Source organism: Narcine bancroftii, chromosome 14, assembly GCF_036971445.1.
Source record: "Narcine bancroftii isolate sNarBan1 chromosome 14, sNarBan1.hap1, whole genome shotgun sequence".
Classification (NCBI taxonomy): Eukaryota; Metazoa; Chordata; class Chondrichthyes; order Torpediniformes; family Narcinidae; genus Narcine; species Narcine bancroftii.
Window position 1 is genome coordinate 33,592,840 of NC_091482.1, and position 17,005 is coordinate 33,609,844.

Sequence of the window (17,005 nt, forward strand, 5' to 3'; positions counted from 1 at the left end):
AAAAGTTAATGGCTTAATTACTAAGTTTTCAATTCATTTCATTTTTTTTGAGGGGAAAATATTTCCAGTAGTTAAGATTTCAGATTTGATCTGTGTAATTTCATGTATATTCTGGCAATTGAAATGGATATTATAAAAGTATGCAAATTACTATTATTTTTGTATTTACGAAAACTTGATAGGAAGATGTTGAAATTTGTATATATTTATCATTACTGTGCATTACCATGCAATTACTTTTTCTTTCTATCCAGGCCTTTTCTAAACACCACCATTCAACATGGTAAGTTGCATCATTTAGTATGCATAATTTTCCAAGGCAATATTTTGGTGCAATTGTAATGAATCTGTAGTTAAATATATCTGTTAGGTTGCTTAGTGATCCATTTGGCGACATGACGCAAAAAAATTTGAACATGTTACAATGATTTGTGGAGTGGATTATGATATAGAAAAGGCAGTATGTAATGTGAGGAATTGAAAATTGATGCAATTAATACATGAACAGATTGAACTCAGTGTTATTTTACACCTTGTCATTGTGAAAGAGCTTATAATAAAAATGCTGGACAAGTAGTGAAATTTGATGAGCTTGTGAGAAATATAAATCATGATCCCAGAACCACCTGGTGGTCAACATGATGATCACTGATCATTGTGTCAGAAATATTTTTCTCCCAACTCCGTCTTCACAAATACTAGCAGAAGCGGCCCTTCTATAGAATGCTATAAAATATTGGTTCAAAGTTCAAAACTAATTGTTTTAAGCATTTGTACCTTTTTAAAAATGAAGCAGTTAATGCTCCTTTTATACCAAGTTCCCAAGCATAAGCACACTTTAGGTTTTGGAGCTAAAACATTGGGTTTCTATTTTAAAATCCTATATCCTTTGCATTCATGTATATATTAAGGTATAATTCCTCTTCTCTATACATAGATGATCTAATAAAATAATACAGATAACAGGTTAAATAAGTTCCTTAAATGCTTTTTATGTACAAAAAAAATTAACTGACTTTGATAGCTATTTGACTGATGTAGGATTTGATAAAAGTATCAAGGAACTGAGCTGCTTTGATGTGAGACACTAACACTCTGAACTTGAAGGTGGTACTTGTTTGTGTGACCGTGATGAGCTGTAGAAAGCTTAAATATATAGTATGTGAGAGTTTAGATTGTTGTATCTGACCTTATTTTGGATCAATTTTATAAGCCTGGACTATAATAGTACTAAAATTGTCCCATGGATATCTTTAATGTTGGAGTCACTCATTGAGTGTGGAGCCATAGTTTGCTAAAATCTCATGTCTGTTGCCAAAGAGAGAATGGACTGTAATGGGTTAACCAGAATTGTACATGATATTCAAAGTGTGCTCCTGTGCAGAGTGATGTGACCAATGAAGATAAGCATGCCATACGCTGCATTTACCACTCAATTTACTTACCTGGTGTCTTTCAAGGAGTTCTGGACCTAGACTCCAAACTCCTCTGCACATCAATACTTTTAAGAGGCCTGGTTTTAATTGTGTACTCCCTCCTTACATTTCCATAACTCTACCTATCTTTCATATCATCTGCAAATTTACTAACCCACCTCCTTACTTTTTCACCCCAAGTCCTCTGTATATATTACAAATAGTGGGCAAGTCAGTACTGGATTCAGACTTGCGAATTCACCATGAATCCCATGCTTTCTGGATCAGTCTAATGAGGGTTGTTATCAAATGCCTTAAAGTTTACATAGTCATTCCACTGCCCATGAGCCACCTTAGTCATCTTCTGATCCAAACAATTACATTTGTAAGGCATGGAATGCCCTAACTGTCTGGAACCCCACTATGTTTGTCTAGGTGTACATAAATCCTATCCCTAAGTATACTCAGACTTTTTCTTCTCTCCCCCCCCCCCCCCCCCCACCACCCCCCCTCCCCCCAGCACCCCCACCCCATAGATCTCATCTAAAGCACCTTGATCAAAGCAAATTCAAATAAATTGTAACCACCCAAAGTTTGGTGTTGAGTGAATTGAACTTTTATAACTTTTTTTAGCTTAATAATCCTCTGGTCTCAATCTTGTTGTTCTGCAATTATTGTATTCTTAGTACCCTACTCCAGTTGTCAGAAGGAATTGCATTTTTAACCCAAATAGGCAGAAAAACAAATGGCTATTTTCACATTTTCAATATGCTATGGTTAATCTTTTGTTAATTTGATTTTTTTCTCTTTGAGGTATTATTTGTTTTAAGATGTGGATCAGTTGTGAAATAAAAGTAGAAAGTTCTTGGGTGTTATCTTGTAGCCATACATACCCTTTCACATGTATTGACTAAGTAGGCCACTGATTTGGAGATTACCACTTCTTTTTTTCCCCATAGTGGAGACAAAACAGCCAACTGGGAAAGAGAATGCACATATGCCACCTGACAGGTAGGTCTTTTTTCTGCCCTTAACCATTTTCATAATTTATTTTGAAGATTAATATAATTTGCATAAATCCTTGGTCTCTACTCTTTTAGATATGTCTTTCTTGATACGAAAATCTGTTGTGTTGCCTTATATTCATGAGGACATTGACTTCTACTTTAAAAGTTTTTCTTTTGGCATGGTATTTTCTTAACATGCTATTCCAAATCCCCAGAAAGGTATTAAAACTAGTATAATTTTCTTTTGTATTATTTTTGTTATGTCTCATGGCATGTGATCTTGATTTGTTACCATGAACACCATCTGTGACTTGTCTGTCTATTCTACATGGTATTACTCTCTCAACAATTTTGGTGTCTCTTTTGATTGCATATTTTTCTTTCCTTTGCATTCATTTACTTTGCTTGCTAGATATAATACTGATAATGAGCAGGAAGTCATTTAGTGTAACAGACGTATGTTGGCTACTGCAAACCTACTCTTCTCACTTCACCTTGTTTCCCTTTGGCATATTATGTGCCCAACAACTTCCCTTCAATTCTTTTGCTGATTTTCAGTAGTCAATGCTCGGAATAAAGGAGGAAACTGGAGCTTGGTTTTAAAATCTCACATTCGCTATAGAAGAATGTCAAACTGCACGGACAGCTCACCAGGGTGGGACTGAATTTGTGAAATAGCAATATTAACTGTTGTGCCATTCATAGTCCCTTCTATATCTGTCTCAGTCTCATGAATTCACATAACCAGTGTAGCATTTGCTTTCTACCTGAATTTCTGTAAGTGCATTCATCTCTGTTCAAGGATACAGATGATTTGACAACTGGTATCATTTACTACCAAAACAATTGACTTGACATTTTCACATTGCCGTCCAGTAGCCACCTTCCCCATAACCTATTATGTTTCTTTGTATACTCTTTGCATCTTCCTCAGAGTACTTTATTACCTAGTTTTGTGTTCAATTAAATCATCAATGTTGATTTTTAAGTAGCTGAGGCATCCACTATGAATATATCCCATTTATTCATACTGATTTCTGTTCTTAAATCTGTCTAAAATATGCCCCTTCCCTTGAAAAATTAATTTCTTTAACAACCTTTCTTGAGGCATCTTGGAACTATTGCAGAAATTGGAGAATTTTGAGAAATTACTGACAATACCTCACAATTTATACAGTGGTCTCTTTTTCAGAGTCCTAAGGTATAGGGCATCCAAAAATTTATCAGCTTTTAGTCTCATTACTTTTTCAGTCAGTACTATTTTATTGATAATTATTTTAATCTTTAGACACTTTTACACTACTTTTACCACATTGTAAATTCTGCTGTGAGAACAATAAATAGTTAACTTATTGGTGATTAACCCCTCTTGTCTCTAACACTGGAACTCTAATTGTGCTTTTTTACTTTGAAGTTGTTATCTATTTGTATATTTTTTGTTTTCTCTAGCATCTCTCTTTAGATAAACACTTGGTCAATAGGAATTGGGAACAGATAGCAATTAATTGTTTTTGTGCTATGAAATGTTACAATCTGGAGTGCTTTGCAAGTTTAGGTGAACATTTCAGAGTAAATTCAGTAAAATTCCCATTATCCATCACCTCTGGGGATCGCAGATGCCGAAAATGCAAATTTCCGGTTGACTGAAACTTGTTCTTCCAACTAATACACCTGCATTAAGAACACACTGTTTAAAAGATTAAAAAGAGTGCAAAATGTAGAGTAATTTGGGGGAAAAAAAAATACAGTATTGTAGTCTTTAATCATTAAAGTTCATTTTAATCAAATAAGTCCTGTAATTTACAAATTTAAATTTGAACCTGGTTGCTGGCTAACTGTGCTGCTGTCATAATTAGCCTCCCCTGCCCCCAAGTTTACAGATAAAGCCTTATTAATAATACTAATAAAAATAGACTCTTACTAGGCTCTTAATAGGAAGACATTTGTGGAGATTTGCCCCAGTGGCATCAGCTGGCTCTTCATCTTGGGCGCCATCATTTAATTCCAACGCTACTTTATTGAAACTTTATTCAATCAGCTGGTGTAGCCAGGGCAAACCGGGGGACTCTGCTGGCTGAATCCACCCATCTTCAAGGCATCTAAGCAGGTGTCCCAGTCAGACCCTCGATGTACCTTCCTCACGCTGGCAACCAGGATCACCTCCATGCAAGTAGTACCAGCAAAAAGAATGCCCATGCATTGAAGGGCCTTGCTAGTTCAGTGGGGCATACCTGCCCTTGTCCAAAATAATTCTCAGCGCTCCCCTGCCGGGTCCATCCACCCAGTTTATGGTTGTTTTGAGTTTCTGGTTGATTTCTGGATAATGGGAATTTTACAGTATTTGGAAAAAGTATTCGAGTTGGAGGAAAGAGAAAGGTAATTAGCTGTTTGAAAGTTTCAATGTTGGGCTGAATGGCCACCTGTACTATATTATTCCTTTTAGATATACCACACAATTCTAAATATCCTTTTAGAATATAATATCTAAACTGTGTGGTATGATATCTAAACTTAAACCCAAGTTGATCTCCAGTAAAGGAAAGTAGAGATCAGTGGAAAATAACATCCATTTTCTTCACTTTCAGGAAAGGGAATAACAAACCACGGCAAAAGTGAATATATTTGAATGTTTTTATTTTATAGCTTTGTTGCAGTGCAGGTGAAAACAGAGCCACGTGATGATAACCAACCTAGTAAGTGTCACTTTTTAAAAAATGCGTATGTTTTTAATAAAAGGGAAAAATAAGACATTTATTCTATATATAAATTTGTACTACTGCATTAAACTTGCAAAGAATTTTGTGAAGTAGCGATAGTTTTAAAATTCAGGTGTTAACTATAATGGGGACTGTATTGAGAATGAATTTAAATACATAAGATTGGATGTTGGGTTCAGACCACATGTAACCATAATTTAGTTGATCGACTACATAAGTTCCCCATTTCTCAGAACTTCATTACTTCCTGGAAATCTGGATGTGGGAAATATTACAAGCTCGGGCAGCGTGCGCAACAAAAATGGTTGGTATTTTGCCTATAATTAGGGAAGGTCACCAAAATAAAATAGGGATAATGCTTCTTTGTTTAGATGTTAGATGATCTGCTGACCATTCTTCTTTGTCAGTAAGAACCTTCATTTCACCTCCTTCAGAGGAAGGTGACCAAATCAGTACATGGTATTCCAGATGTGCTTTAGGCAAAAGGATATGAAATGGTAGTAAAATGAATTTACTCAATTTTTTTGTTTTTAACTTGCTTGCCTTGATCAGTAATTTATTGATTAACATAGTCCAAGAGAGAATATGAAAGAATGTTGTTGGGCTGGAGAAGTTGCAGGGCAGGGAAATAATTTAGAGTAAACAACCTCACTTATGAGCCCAGAGGACCCCAAAACCCAGCAGTAATAGATATTCACCAAGAAAAGTGGTTACTTAAACAAAAGTTGCTTTTAATTATCTTTAAACATGAAAACAGGATCAAACTTTTCTTATTACTATTAACTTAACCTAACAATACCCCCTTCTAATTCTAAGTGCACGTGTATGAAATGTGTATGTGAGTTCAGAAAAGTTCTTTAACTCGCAGTTCAATCTCACGTCTCATTCCTCCAAGTTCACTGATTGCAGGCAATTCTTGTACTGTGCACAGAATTTAACATGTATGAATTTCACCAGGCTTTGATGCTTGAAACGATTGCTGCTCAGGAAGGTTCTTGTCAGTTTTCAGAGAACGATTTGTTGGTAGCTGGACACAAACTGATTCCTTCTAATCAGCCACGTCAGTGTCTTGCCAAAGAAACTTGCCCCATCAGGGTTTTCCAAATGATAACCTCTCTTTCAGGTCACCACAGAGTTCCTTTTTGATTCACTTATTTCAAGTGAAACATTAAGCAGCCTGTCCTCTCCTCTTGTATGGACCACAAGGGGTTTGAACAGGCTGAACTAAGAACTCACAACTCGTCTTCAAAATGGGGTTTATCTACAAGCTTGTCCTGTTCCAGTCCCAAAAGCTGCCTCTAAACTCTAGCGCTCGCTCTCTCTCTCTCTCCTCTCTCAGAAAAAAAGCCTGCTTGATTCTCTGCTTTGCAAAACCACATGACCTTCCTAGAACAGCAAACTGCACAGACAGCCTGCAGCTCCGAATTCTTTCATCCGTTGCTAAAACGTTTGGAAAGGCATTCAGACCCAGCCTATCTAGCTTGATCAGAGCTCCAGAATTTTAAATAAGATCTGTTTTGAAATGTTTGTACGTGACTTATACTAAAAAAAACTTGCTGCAATTTATCTCCCAAAATCATATCTGTATACAATATAAAGCACAACATATTCTGTCATACTTGGTCTTTGTTCAAGTCATTAATATAAATTGTAATGAGCAGAGCATTGTTCCTTGTGTACCCCTAATTATGGCCTGCCAATGTGGAAATCGCTAATGTTTGCTGTTGTCTTGAACCCTAATTTTATGCAGCTACCTGATTCTAACTTGAGAAAATCTTGGGTTTCATTTTCTTTTGGGAAAAGAGAGGCTGTTTAATCCACTGAGTCTCAATGTAATCCCATTCCTTCTTTATTTTCCACATAACTTATTCTCTCACTTGCCCATTGTCTGCTGCAATTCCATACTCCCACCACTCTGAAGAAAATCCTCCAGAGTTCTCCTTAAACTTTAACCCTTAAAGTAGATCTACTTTAACCCTTAACCCATGTCCTCTTTTAATCTTGCCTAACCACAGTGGAAAAAGACTACTCGTATTCCAAAAGCCTATCTGTACCCATCATAATTTTGTATTCCTCTATCAAATCTCCTCTTGTTCTTCTATGCTTAAGGGAATGAAGTCATAACTGTTTAACATTTTCCCTGTAACTAGGTTCCCCAAGTCCTGGCCACAGCTGAGTAAATCTCTGCATTAATTCAATCTTACTGATATCTTGTAGTTAGGTGACCAAAACTGCACAAAATGATCTAAATTTGGCCTTACTTAATGGGTTGTACAACTTTACCATAATATCCCAACTCAATGCTCAATACTTTGATTTATGAAGCTCAGTCTGCCAAAAGCCTATGTACCTGCGACATCACTTTCAGGGATGTTGCCCAAGCTGTAGAAACACCGACTCTCCCTCGGTCATTCTCAGCTGCGATTATTATAGTGTTACCAAAAAAGAATAGGGACCCACAAAAAATTTTTGTCATAAAGACTAAGATCCCTGTTAAATGTTGATTATAAAATACGACAGAAAGCATCGGCTATTAGGTTGGAACGATACTTGCAAAAACTGATACATTCGGACCAAGCAGGATTTGTTAAGGAAGGTATTCCTCAAATAGTCTAGAAAGATTATTTAATATAATACACATGGCTAATTCTGAAATAAATCCAAGTATTGCATTCTCCCTAGACATGGAAAAAGCATTTGACCATTTGGAATGGCCCTTTGTATTTAAAACTCCTGAAAAATATGGTATAGGCAGAACATTAATAAATTGCATAAAAACTTTATGCCTTAATCCACAAGCTAAAATAATAAATGATCAGATGTCGCCGGTGTTCCACTTGAGTAGATTGAGTAGACAGTGCTTTTTATTTTAGTGATTGAACCGTTGGCGGAGATAATAATGGATCTGGATGTAAAGGGCTCAAGTCAGGAAGAGCACAAAATCAGTCTGTTTGCCAATAGGAACCGGCTAAATCTTTTGCAAAATTACAAGCAACACTAGAAAAATATGGAAGAATATCAGGCTACAAAATAAATATGGATAAAAGTAAGATCATGCCATTAACAAATTTTGAATATGAAAGATACCAAAAAGGAAGTCGATTTAAATGGAAGACGGATGGAATAAAATATCTTGGAATAGAAACTCACAATAAATTGCAAAATCTGTACAAACTAAATTATGTTCCTTTTGGGAAGATAAAGACCTACAGAAATGGTGAGACTTAACGATTACTTGAGTAGAAAGGGTTAACTGCGTCAAATTGAAAGTGATGCCGAGACTGTCTATTCCGTTACATAAAAACTTTTTTAAGCTATTTAACCATATTAGACAGTTCCTATGGCATAATAAGGTACCAAGAATTGCATTGAAGGAGGGAGTCATGAGACGCAGAGGACGAAGGATGTGGGATCTGTAAGGTAAAACATCATGAGATGGGAATGTGTAAGGAGTTACCCTGTGCAGGGCTGTAACAAGATGTGAATGCATCCTTGTACTTACAAGATAAGAGAGACATTGATGGATTGAGAGGCAGGAAGCTAGCAGGGAAAGGATAGCAACAGTTTTAGTCATTGGACAAGTAATGATATGATGATGTTCTAAGCACGTATCCAAGGGTATAAAAAATCACCATTTTGCTGATAACGGCAGAATGCATTCTCCGACTAACATTGTTAGTTGCAAGTGTTACAATCCGGTAATAAAGAACAAAGAACCCTGATTTCGACTCAGTCTGGTGTTTGTCTCACTCATTCATGAACAAAGCAGACCTAACAGATCCTAAAACTCCCGGGAAAATAGAAGAAAATAATTATTTAGCTAAAGTAAACAGAGGTTGAAATACAAATGAAGAGGATAAGAATAGTCAATTTACTGTTTAAAATGCCTTTGAAGAAAGGAATTGTTGTTGCTAGAGATGAAGGTGGTGGTCCCGGATATGAGAAGAGGCCAAGAAGTCCCAGATCTCAAGTTACAACTGAGGCCCATCAGAGAGTTAAGTTGCTGGGAGCAGCAGCATTTGTAAGCAGCCTTTCGGATGGTGAAGATGGCGTTGGGCCAAAGAAAAAAGATTCTTCAAGCAAGGTCAGAGTGTCGAGTTTGAGTGAGAGGATTGATTTCAGTGGTGAATTAGCAAGTGTTGTAGAACAAGGACAGACAAGATTTGGAGAGGTTGCTTCCGTCTATGAAGATGGTAAGCAAGCTAAATATAAAACTAAGGCTATGAAAAAGGATAAAAAGAACAACAATGTGAAAAATCAGAATATTATGAAGGCTTATGAAAAGGATAACTTACAAAGGAGAAGCTGAAAAATTTGGAGACCGATGTTAAGGAAGAAATTATTGAGAGGAAGATAAATTCTGAAAAAAATTGATAAGATGGAAATTTTAGTCGGAGAAACAACATTAAGATTGTTGACTTGGAGGAAGGAGAAGAAAAGCATTGACATGACTCAGTTTCTCCAAGGAAAGGAGACCTAAGGTTTTGGGGGTAAATCAATTTGAAGATCCAGTTGAAATTGAAAAAAACACAGAGCCCTCTAACCACGACCGCAATCAAATGAGAAACTTCGCTCTATAGTAATTGTGCTCAAAATATTGAGACAAGGAAAAGATTCTAGCCTCAGCAGCAAAAAAAGTAAGAATAAAGAAAAGTCCACTTGAATATCATGGTTCAAAGGTTTTCTTTTACCTGGATATTACTGCACAGCTGTTGACAAAGAGGAGACAGTTTAATGAAGTCAAGAGAAGAAGTCTTTGGGAAAAGGGATACAAGTTTACATTATATTATCCAGCGAAAATGAAGATTGTATTACCGGATGGCAAAAATAATTTTTTTTATGGATTACGAACAGGAATCAAATTTTGTTGAAACTGATGGAGGGTGGATCTCTATGAATGGAGTTGTAAGGATGTTTTATTTTAGAGAATTGATTCAATATTGAATTCAAATTGGATTTTGGAGAAATGTGAGATTTTTAATGGATATATGATTAATTAGGATTATTGTTAGATATATTGGAATTTAATATTAGAATTGATTTAAATATAAGAGGTCCAATTGAAATTGAAAAATACATAGAAATCTCAGACTATGGCCATAATTAAATTAGATCTGGGGAAACTTTGTCTTTTAATAGGCTGAGTAAATGAGAAAGAATTATTTGGAATGGAGCAATGGACTAGTAAATTAGAGACTTTGTTCTGATGTTATATTTGGGAGCTGAAAGGTACCGGAGTCCATCGGCTGCTATTTAAGGGCTTGTTTGTGGCAATGAGTCACATCTTGTATGATAGAGGGTTGTGGTGTTATATTCCTTAATGTCATAGAGGGAATTCTATTATTATTAAATATGTTTATGAATGGAGTTATCAATCACATTGATGTTTGTTTTTACTTCAGAGAATTGATTTAATATGGAATTTAAATTGGATGGTGTAAGAAATATGAGATTCTTAATATGTGATTTATTAGGAGTAATATTAGATATATTGAAATTTAACATTTAGAATTGATTTAAAACATAAGATTTACATATTTAGATATGTTATAAATGTTGGTTTATGTAATTTCTTAAAAAATTCACTCCATTTTTTCTTTTTTTTTCTTTTGGGGATTGGGGGGTATAAAACAATCGTTTCTATTGTAATGTATTGTTCAAGATGAATGAACATATATTTATGTTTGATGCAAATAGTAAATAAATAAATAAAAATTGCATTGAAAAAAAACTGACATGGGACTATGGGCTGGGAGGACTTAGACTTCCATATTTCAAAAAATATCTAGTTGCACAAGATAGATTTTTCGCAGCGTTCTTCACTGTCTTGGGTTTAGATGTGTATGTACTCAATCGGGGAGGGAGATAGACTTCTGTTTTCTCCAGCTTGGGTAATTCTTAAGAGAAAGATGGAGACCAATGTTGACCCCACCTGAAATTAATGAAACTGAAAGAACAGTCTGGATGGGGAATACACCCAAATTTATAACCAAAATGTACTATGCTCACCAGAGCAAAAGTGAAAAATCAGCATTGCAGAAGTCAAGAAGAAAGAAGCTGTACAGATTGGATGAAATTTCAGAGATGTTTCAGATGTGGGGCTGAGGCAGGAACATTTCGACATGCCATGTGGCCGTGCATGAAAGTGAGGCCATTTTGGCAAGAAATAGTAGAAAAATTAACCGGGATAACAGGAGTGGCCTTCACAGGTGACCTGGAGTTGTATCCATTAGGTAATTTTATGGAAATAAGCAACAAGTTGACCAAATATAAATGTATCACAATCACTTGGAAGTCCGACTCCCCTCTACTCAGAATGATGGACTGAGGAAGTAACAGCTGTATACCCATGTAAAAATTCACATACAACTTAGAATAAATATGAAAATTTTGTAAAGGTTTGACAGCTATGAAAGGGAGAGGGGGACTGTTTTTGTTTGAGAAAAAAAAATTATTATATTCTACATTTAAAACGTTACTATATAATTTTGGAAAATAAAAGAAAATATTAAAAAAAATAGTTGCACCTGAGAACATTTCTATTGTACACAACCCTTTGATTTCTGTCTTTGTAACATCTTTTTCCTCCTCCACTTCACTAAATTCTCTGGTTCCCATCCCCTGCAGATCTAGTTTAAACCCTCTGGAGCAGTACTAGCAAATCTTTCTGCAAGGATATTAGTCTCCCATCAGTTCAGATGCAAACTGTCCTTCTGGTGCAGATCCCACCTTCCCTGGAAGAGAACCCAATGATTCAGAAACCTGAAGCCTTCCCTCCTGCTTCATCTTTTTAGCCCCATATTCAGGTGCATTATCCTCAATTCTAACCTCATCAGCACATGACAGGTTAGCAATCCTGAGATAACAACCCTAGAAGTCCTGTCATTCCAACTTAGCGCCCAACTTCCTATCCACATCATTGGTCCCTACATTGGCCGCAACATCTTGCTGCTCACCCTCTCTCTTGAGAATGCAGTGAATCTAATTTGAGATATTTCTGACACCTGGAAGGCAACATAGCATCCAGGATTCTCTATCTCTCTTCTACAGAGCCTCTTATCTATTTCCCTCTCTATTTGCTTCGCTATCACCTTCACAGCTTGGCTGACCCTTTCCCTCTCCTGATTGTCACCCAGCTACCTTCTTTTTTGATTTGATTGCTTTCCTGTAACTCCTATCACCCTCCTCAGCCTTCCAAATGATCCAGTTCATTCCGTAACATGGTCTGTTAGAAGCTGCAGATGCTTTCGGCTTCCCTGACTACCCACATTCTGGAAGAGAAGCATGCCCATGCCCTGGCTGTCATTCCTATTGTCTTATAAAATGGAAAATAAGTAATTTAAAAAAACTGTCTCCCTTGTTCAACAGGATTGCCTGGCCTTTCCTGAACTCCTGCACCACTTAAACTTCTACTCGCCGAAACCTCAAGCCAAAGATTCAAATTCCCACTCTTGCAGTGGTCACTTCACTTCAAATCCCCTTCCCTTTATTGGCTGTGGCTCCTTAGCCATGAAAAGATTTAAACAAGCACCTAAATTTCTTGCTGCTTTTTAAATGCTCTTCTTCAAGTACCAAGTCTTGCTCTTGGAGTTCCTGATGAGAATTGATTAGTTCCTTTAATTTTTCCATTTTCTTTAATATATTAATTATTCTTCATTCTTGTGGCCCTTGTTTCCTCAATTTGTATGTCTTCACAAAAGTTTTTGGACAAAGTTCACTGCCCTTTCCCTTTTCTCCATAATTTCTAATTTATTAGCTTCTCGGGGGCTGATTTATTTTGGCTAATTAATTTTCCAAAATCTACATCACTCCCATAAATTCAAGTTGTTCTCTTCACCCTTTTCAAAAATGTTGTAGTACATTGAATTCTAAAATCAACCCTTGGTACTTAATATTAAGACCTGCTATCAGTTTAATATTTTAATAATTTAAATTGAAATGGCTTTTGAACGAAGGTTTTCTGTATTTAAATAAATTAAAAAAACAGAGGAGTTCAGTATTATGACTTTTGATATGAAGCGTGGAACCAAACCCCATCGTGTCGAGTTGAAGATTGAAGGTATTTCATGGCATTTAAAATATTGAAAGTAATCACTCAAATAATATGACTTTGAAAGGAAAAGAATTTTTGACAAATTTATTGCAGTTCTTTGAAGAACTGATGAAAGGGACTACTAGGTTTTCCAGAGTGCATTTAATAAGGTACTACATTTAAGGTTATGGTGGAAAATGCATGCTGGTAGGATGTAATGTTGGCATACTTTGAGAGTTTAATTTGTAAACTTATTATGCAGATGAAACAAGTAATTATAAAGATAAGTATAGAGTGACTGGGTGGAATATTTTGAAGGCTACGGTTAGATAATATTTAGACTGTTTTAGCCTTCCAATTCAAAAGGAAGGTTGATGTGTTGGTCTGGGGTGATATCTGGAACAGGTGGAGTATTTTATGGGAAGGATTGATTAGGCTATGCTAGTATCATTTGGAGTTTAGAGAGTGATTTGAGTAAGATATCCAAGTTCTTGAGCATTAGTACTGCAGAAAGGATGGTGAGGGGAAAATCTAGAACAGTCTGTGTTTTTAAAAAAAAAAGAATTGCCCATTTAAAACAGATGAGGCAATTTCCCCTCTCTAGATCAGGGGAATTCAGCTTTGAAATTCTGCCCTTAAAAATGGGATGGAAAGGGGATGTTGGAATACTTGTAAGGACAAATCATTTATTGATGTGTAAGGTGCTGAAAGCATTCTGCAGAAGTTCAAGAGCATTGAGTTGAGGTGAGTCTCATCCATCGTGGTCTTTTTGAAAAGTGAGAGGCTTAAGGCTGGCTGGTCAAAGCTCTGCTGCAAATATGTTTGTATAGCATCAGAAGTGCTCCAAATGGTCAGGTTGTTGTTTTTCTTTTCTTCATTAAGAAATCATTTTTGGCATTTTATCAAACTTTTTAAAGTGGAAATTAAGAGGTCTGAGAATTGGTGGGCCTGTGAATGAATTGGTAATAAGAAGGAAAGAATTAAAGATCCTCATCAGTGGAATAAAGGAAAAGCTTGTCTTTTACAAAATATTTGTGTGTAGAATATAAAACCCCTCCTAGCATCTAAAATCTCCTTCCAGAATCAATAGTTGCAGCTATTCCATAACTTTTAAAAAGGAAAGGGGAGGAAAATAGGAAGAGGTGAAAAAATGAATGTGGCTACTTGCTGTTGCAAACAATCAGTGCAATAGACTAATGGCCTTTGATTGCACGAGTCTATATCCATTATGCACAACTTCGAAAAGTATTGCAGTGTGTTTAAATATGCATCAGACTACTTTATAGGTATAATTTTAAATTAAGATCATTTATCTTTAACATCGCACATCTGAACTCCTTGAAATTAAACGTGACAATACTAGTGTTCTTTGAACAAATGTATTAGTGAATGTGTCTTGTGCAATACTTCTCAATGACTAATTTACAAGTAAAAGAGATAATGTTCAAAACAAAAGTTGTACTTGCTTAAGGAGATATTTCCTTTTTAAAACTGACGTTATTTTAAAAAAAGTATTTTTAAAATTCCAGACGAACTGCATGATTAACAGGCCCTTTTGGCCCACAAACTCATGCTGCCCAATTAACCTCCGATTCCCAGTACATTTTTGAAACCGGAGCCCTCAGGGAAAACCCAGACAGACACTGGGAGGACGTGCAAACTCCTTATAGACAGTACGGGATTCGAACCCCGGCCCTGATCTCTGGCGATGTAACAGCATTGCTCTAACCGCTATGCCCCAATAGAAAGATAATGTGCCAAAATTAAACTGAACACAAAATAAGATACTCAGAGAGATAGTTATAAATGGCCTCATTATAGCTTGTACTGTCGCTATTTTTCATTTGTATGTGTTGACACACTACTGTTGATGGGCTTAGCTAAAGTTAAGTTGCCTACCACATTTTGTTTTAGCTAAAAAGTGTGTTGGACTTGGCTCTCCCTTCATTGTTATATGGAAAATAGTTTCTTAATTATTGATATATTTTTTTGAGAGGGTAATAAATATAAAGAAGGTATTTCTGGTCTCTGCTTTTACTCTGAAATTTGAATAATTCTGAATGGTTTATTTTTCAGGTACATCAGTTGAACCAATTCCGATCAAAGCTGAAGCAGAAGATCCAGATTATTATAGACACAGTGTTCAAGGTAATGTGAGAATAATGCCCTATAAAAGTTTTGTTATTCTCTTTGGCAAATGAATAAAAAATGTTCAGCATGTTTTAATGAAATCAGTTTCATTAAAACCTGCTGAATATCATGTAGTCCTTTCCAATTTAAAAACTGAATTCTAACATTTGTTTTCTCCCGATTGGATCTTTATACATTGTATTGTAGTGTTCAAATCATTGAAGCCACTCTATTGGTAGGTATCTCTGTTACATAAATTCTAGATATTCTAAAGTCACAACACAATTTTTCACAAATAGAGAATGTTCTTCACTAGAGAAAATTACAAAAGTAGCAAAGGAGTGTTGCATCGTAATGGTGCAGATTATTGGAGGAATTATGGGAAAGAGATGTGAGCTGGTTCTAAACAATGTATACTGTTTGCTGAGAGCCTACGTATTCTCATTGAGTGGAAGATGATACATAGAATACACAATGTGACTTTGGGTTGAGATTTCTGAAAATTTGTTACCCTCTGGCTGAAGAAATGTCTTTTTACCTTTGATCTGAAAAGCTAAAATCCTTATTTTGAGATTGTGATCCTTGGTTCTAGGTAACTCGCGCAAGGAAAGAATCATCCCTGCATTCACCCCATCAAACCGTGCTTAAGCAAAATTAGATTCATTGAGACTGTTACGAGTCTAGAGGACTCCAAAAACCAGCAACAATAGAAATTCACCAAAACCATGGTTACTTAAACAAAAACATCTTTAATTTTCTTCAAACATAATATCAATATTTAACTTATTACTATTAACTTAACAACTCCCTTCTAATTCTAAGTGCACTTGCATATAATGTGTATGTGCTCAGGAAAGTTTTGTGTTTCACTGTCAAATCTTCACTTTTCACTTTTCCAAATTTATTGGTATTAGGTAATTTTCATACTGTGCACTGAATTTAACATTTATGATCTTCACCAGGCTCTGGTACTTAAATAATTTCTGAAAAGGAAGGACTATGTTGGTTTCAGAGAAAGATGTTTGTTGTACGCATACATACACTGATCTCCTTCAATCAGCCACTATACTGTCTTGCTGAAGAAACTTTTCCCCTCATGGGTTTTTCCAAGAGATATAACCTCTTCTTCCAGGTTACCATAGAGCTCTTCTTTTTCCCCTATTTCAGTTGAAACACATTAACCAGCCACATCCTCTTGTAATTGACTACAAGGGTTTAGAATAGGCTGAGCTCGGAACTCAAAACCCATCTTCAAACAGGGTCATAGCAGGTCTGCAAAGCTGACAGTTTTCAACACCAGCTTCTGATGTAAACTAACTGTGTGTGGGTGTCTCTCTGCCCCCCAAAGAGAATAGCATTTTTTTAATGTTTGCAAAACCACATGACTTCTCTTAGAACTACAACCAGACTTGGATCATTGGCACTGGAAAAAGACTAATCAGTTATTGAGTTTGGACATCTGTTCTTTTAAAGACAATAGTCCATTTTGATTTCACAATAAGTCCAATTAACATCTTACTTGTGAAGTCTTCATAGGCATTCTTCAAAGTCACTGTAAAGACACTGGCAGACATGAAGGCTCCACCTTAGGCATAGCTCTTGCACATCAAATGAGATGTCCTTTGTGAAATGTTATTGAGATGTCTGTGAAGTGTACCTAAACTAAACTCACACAATCTATACCTTTTAAAGATAAAATATATC

At 35.9% G+C, this 17,005-nt stretch overlaps 1 protein-coding gene across 11 annotated transcripts in view; it reads left to right on the top strand.

Annotated features, from left to right (window-relative positions):
• LOC138749418 (general transcription factor II-I-like) overlaps positions 1-17,005 on the top strand; it is a 188,504-nt gene that overhangs the window by 73,517 nt on the left and 97,982 nt on the right. For all 11 annotated transcript variants that reach the window (XM_069910710.1, XM_069910708.1, XM_069910709.1 and 8 more), the window contains 4 exons: positions 255-283; positions 2,375-2,426; positions 5,066-5,115; positions 15,248-15,319. In XM_069910710.1, the coding sequence (XP_069766811.1) occupies positions 255-283; positions 2,375-2,426; positions 5,066-5,115; positions 15,248-15,319 (203 nt within the window). The remainder of the gene's footprint in view (positions 1-254; positions 284-2,374; positions 2,427-5,065; positions 5,116-15,247; positions 15,320-17,005) is intronic.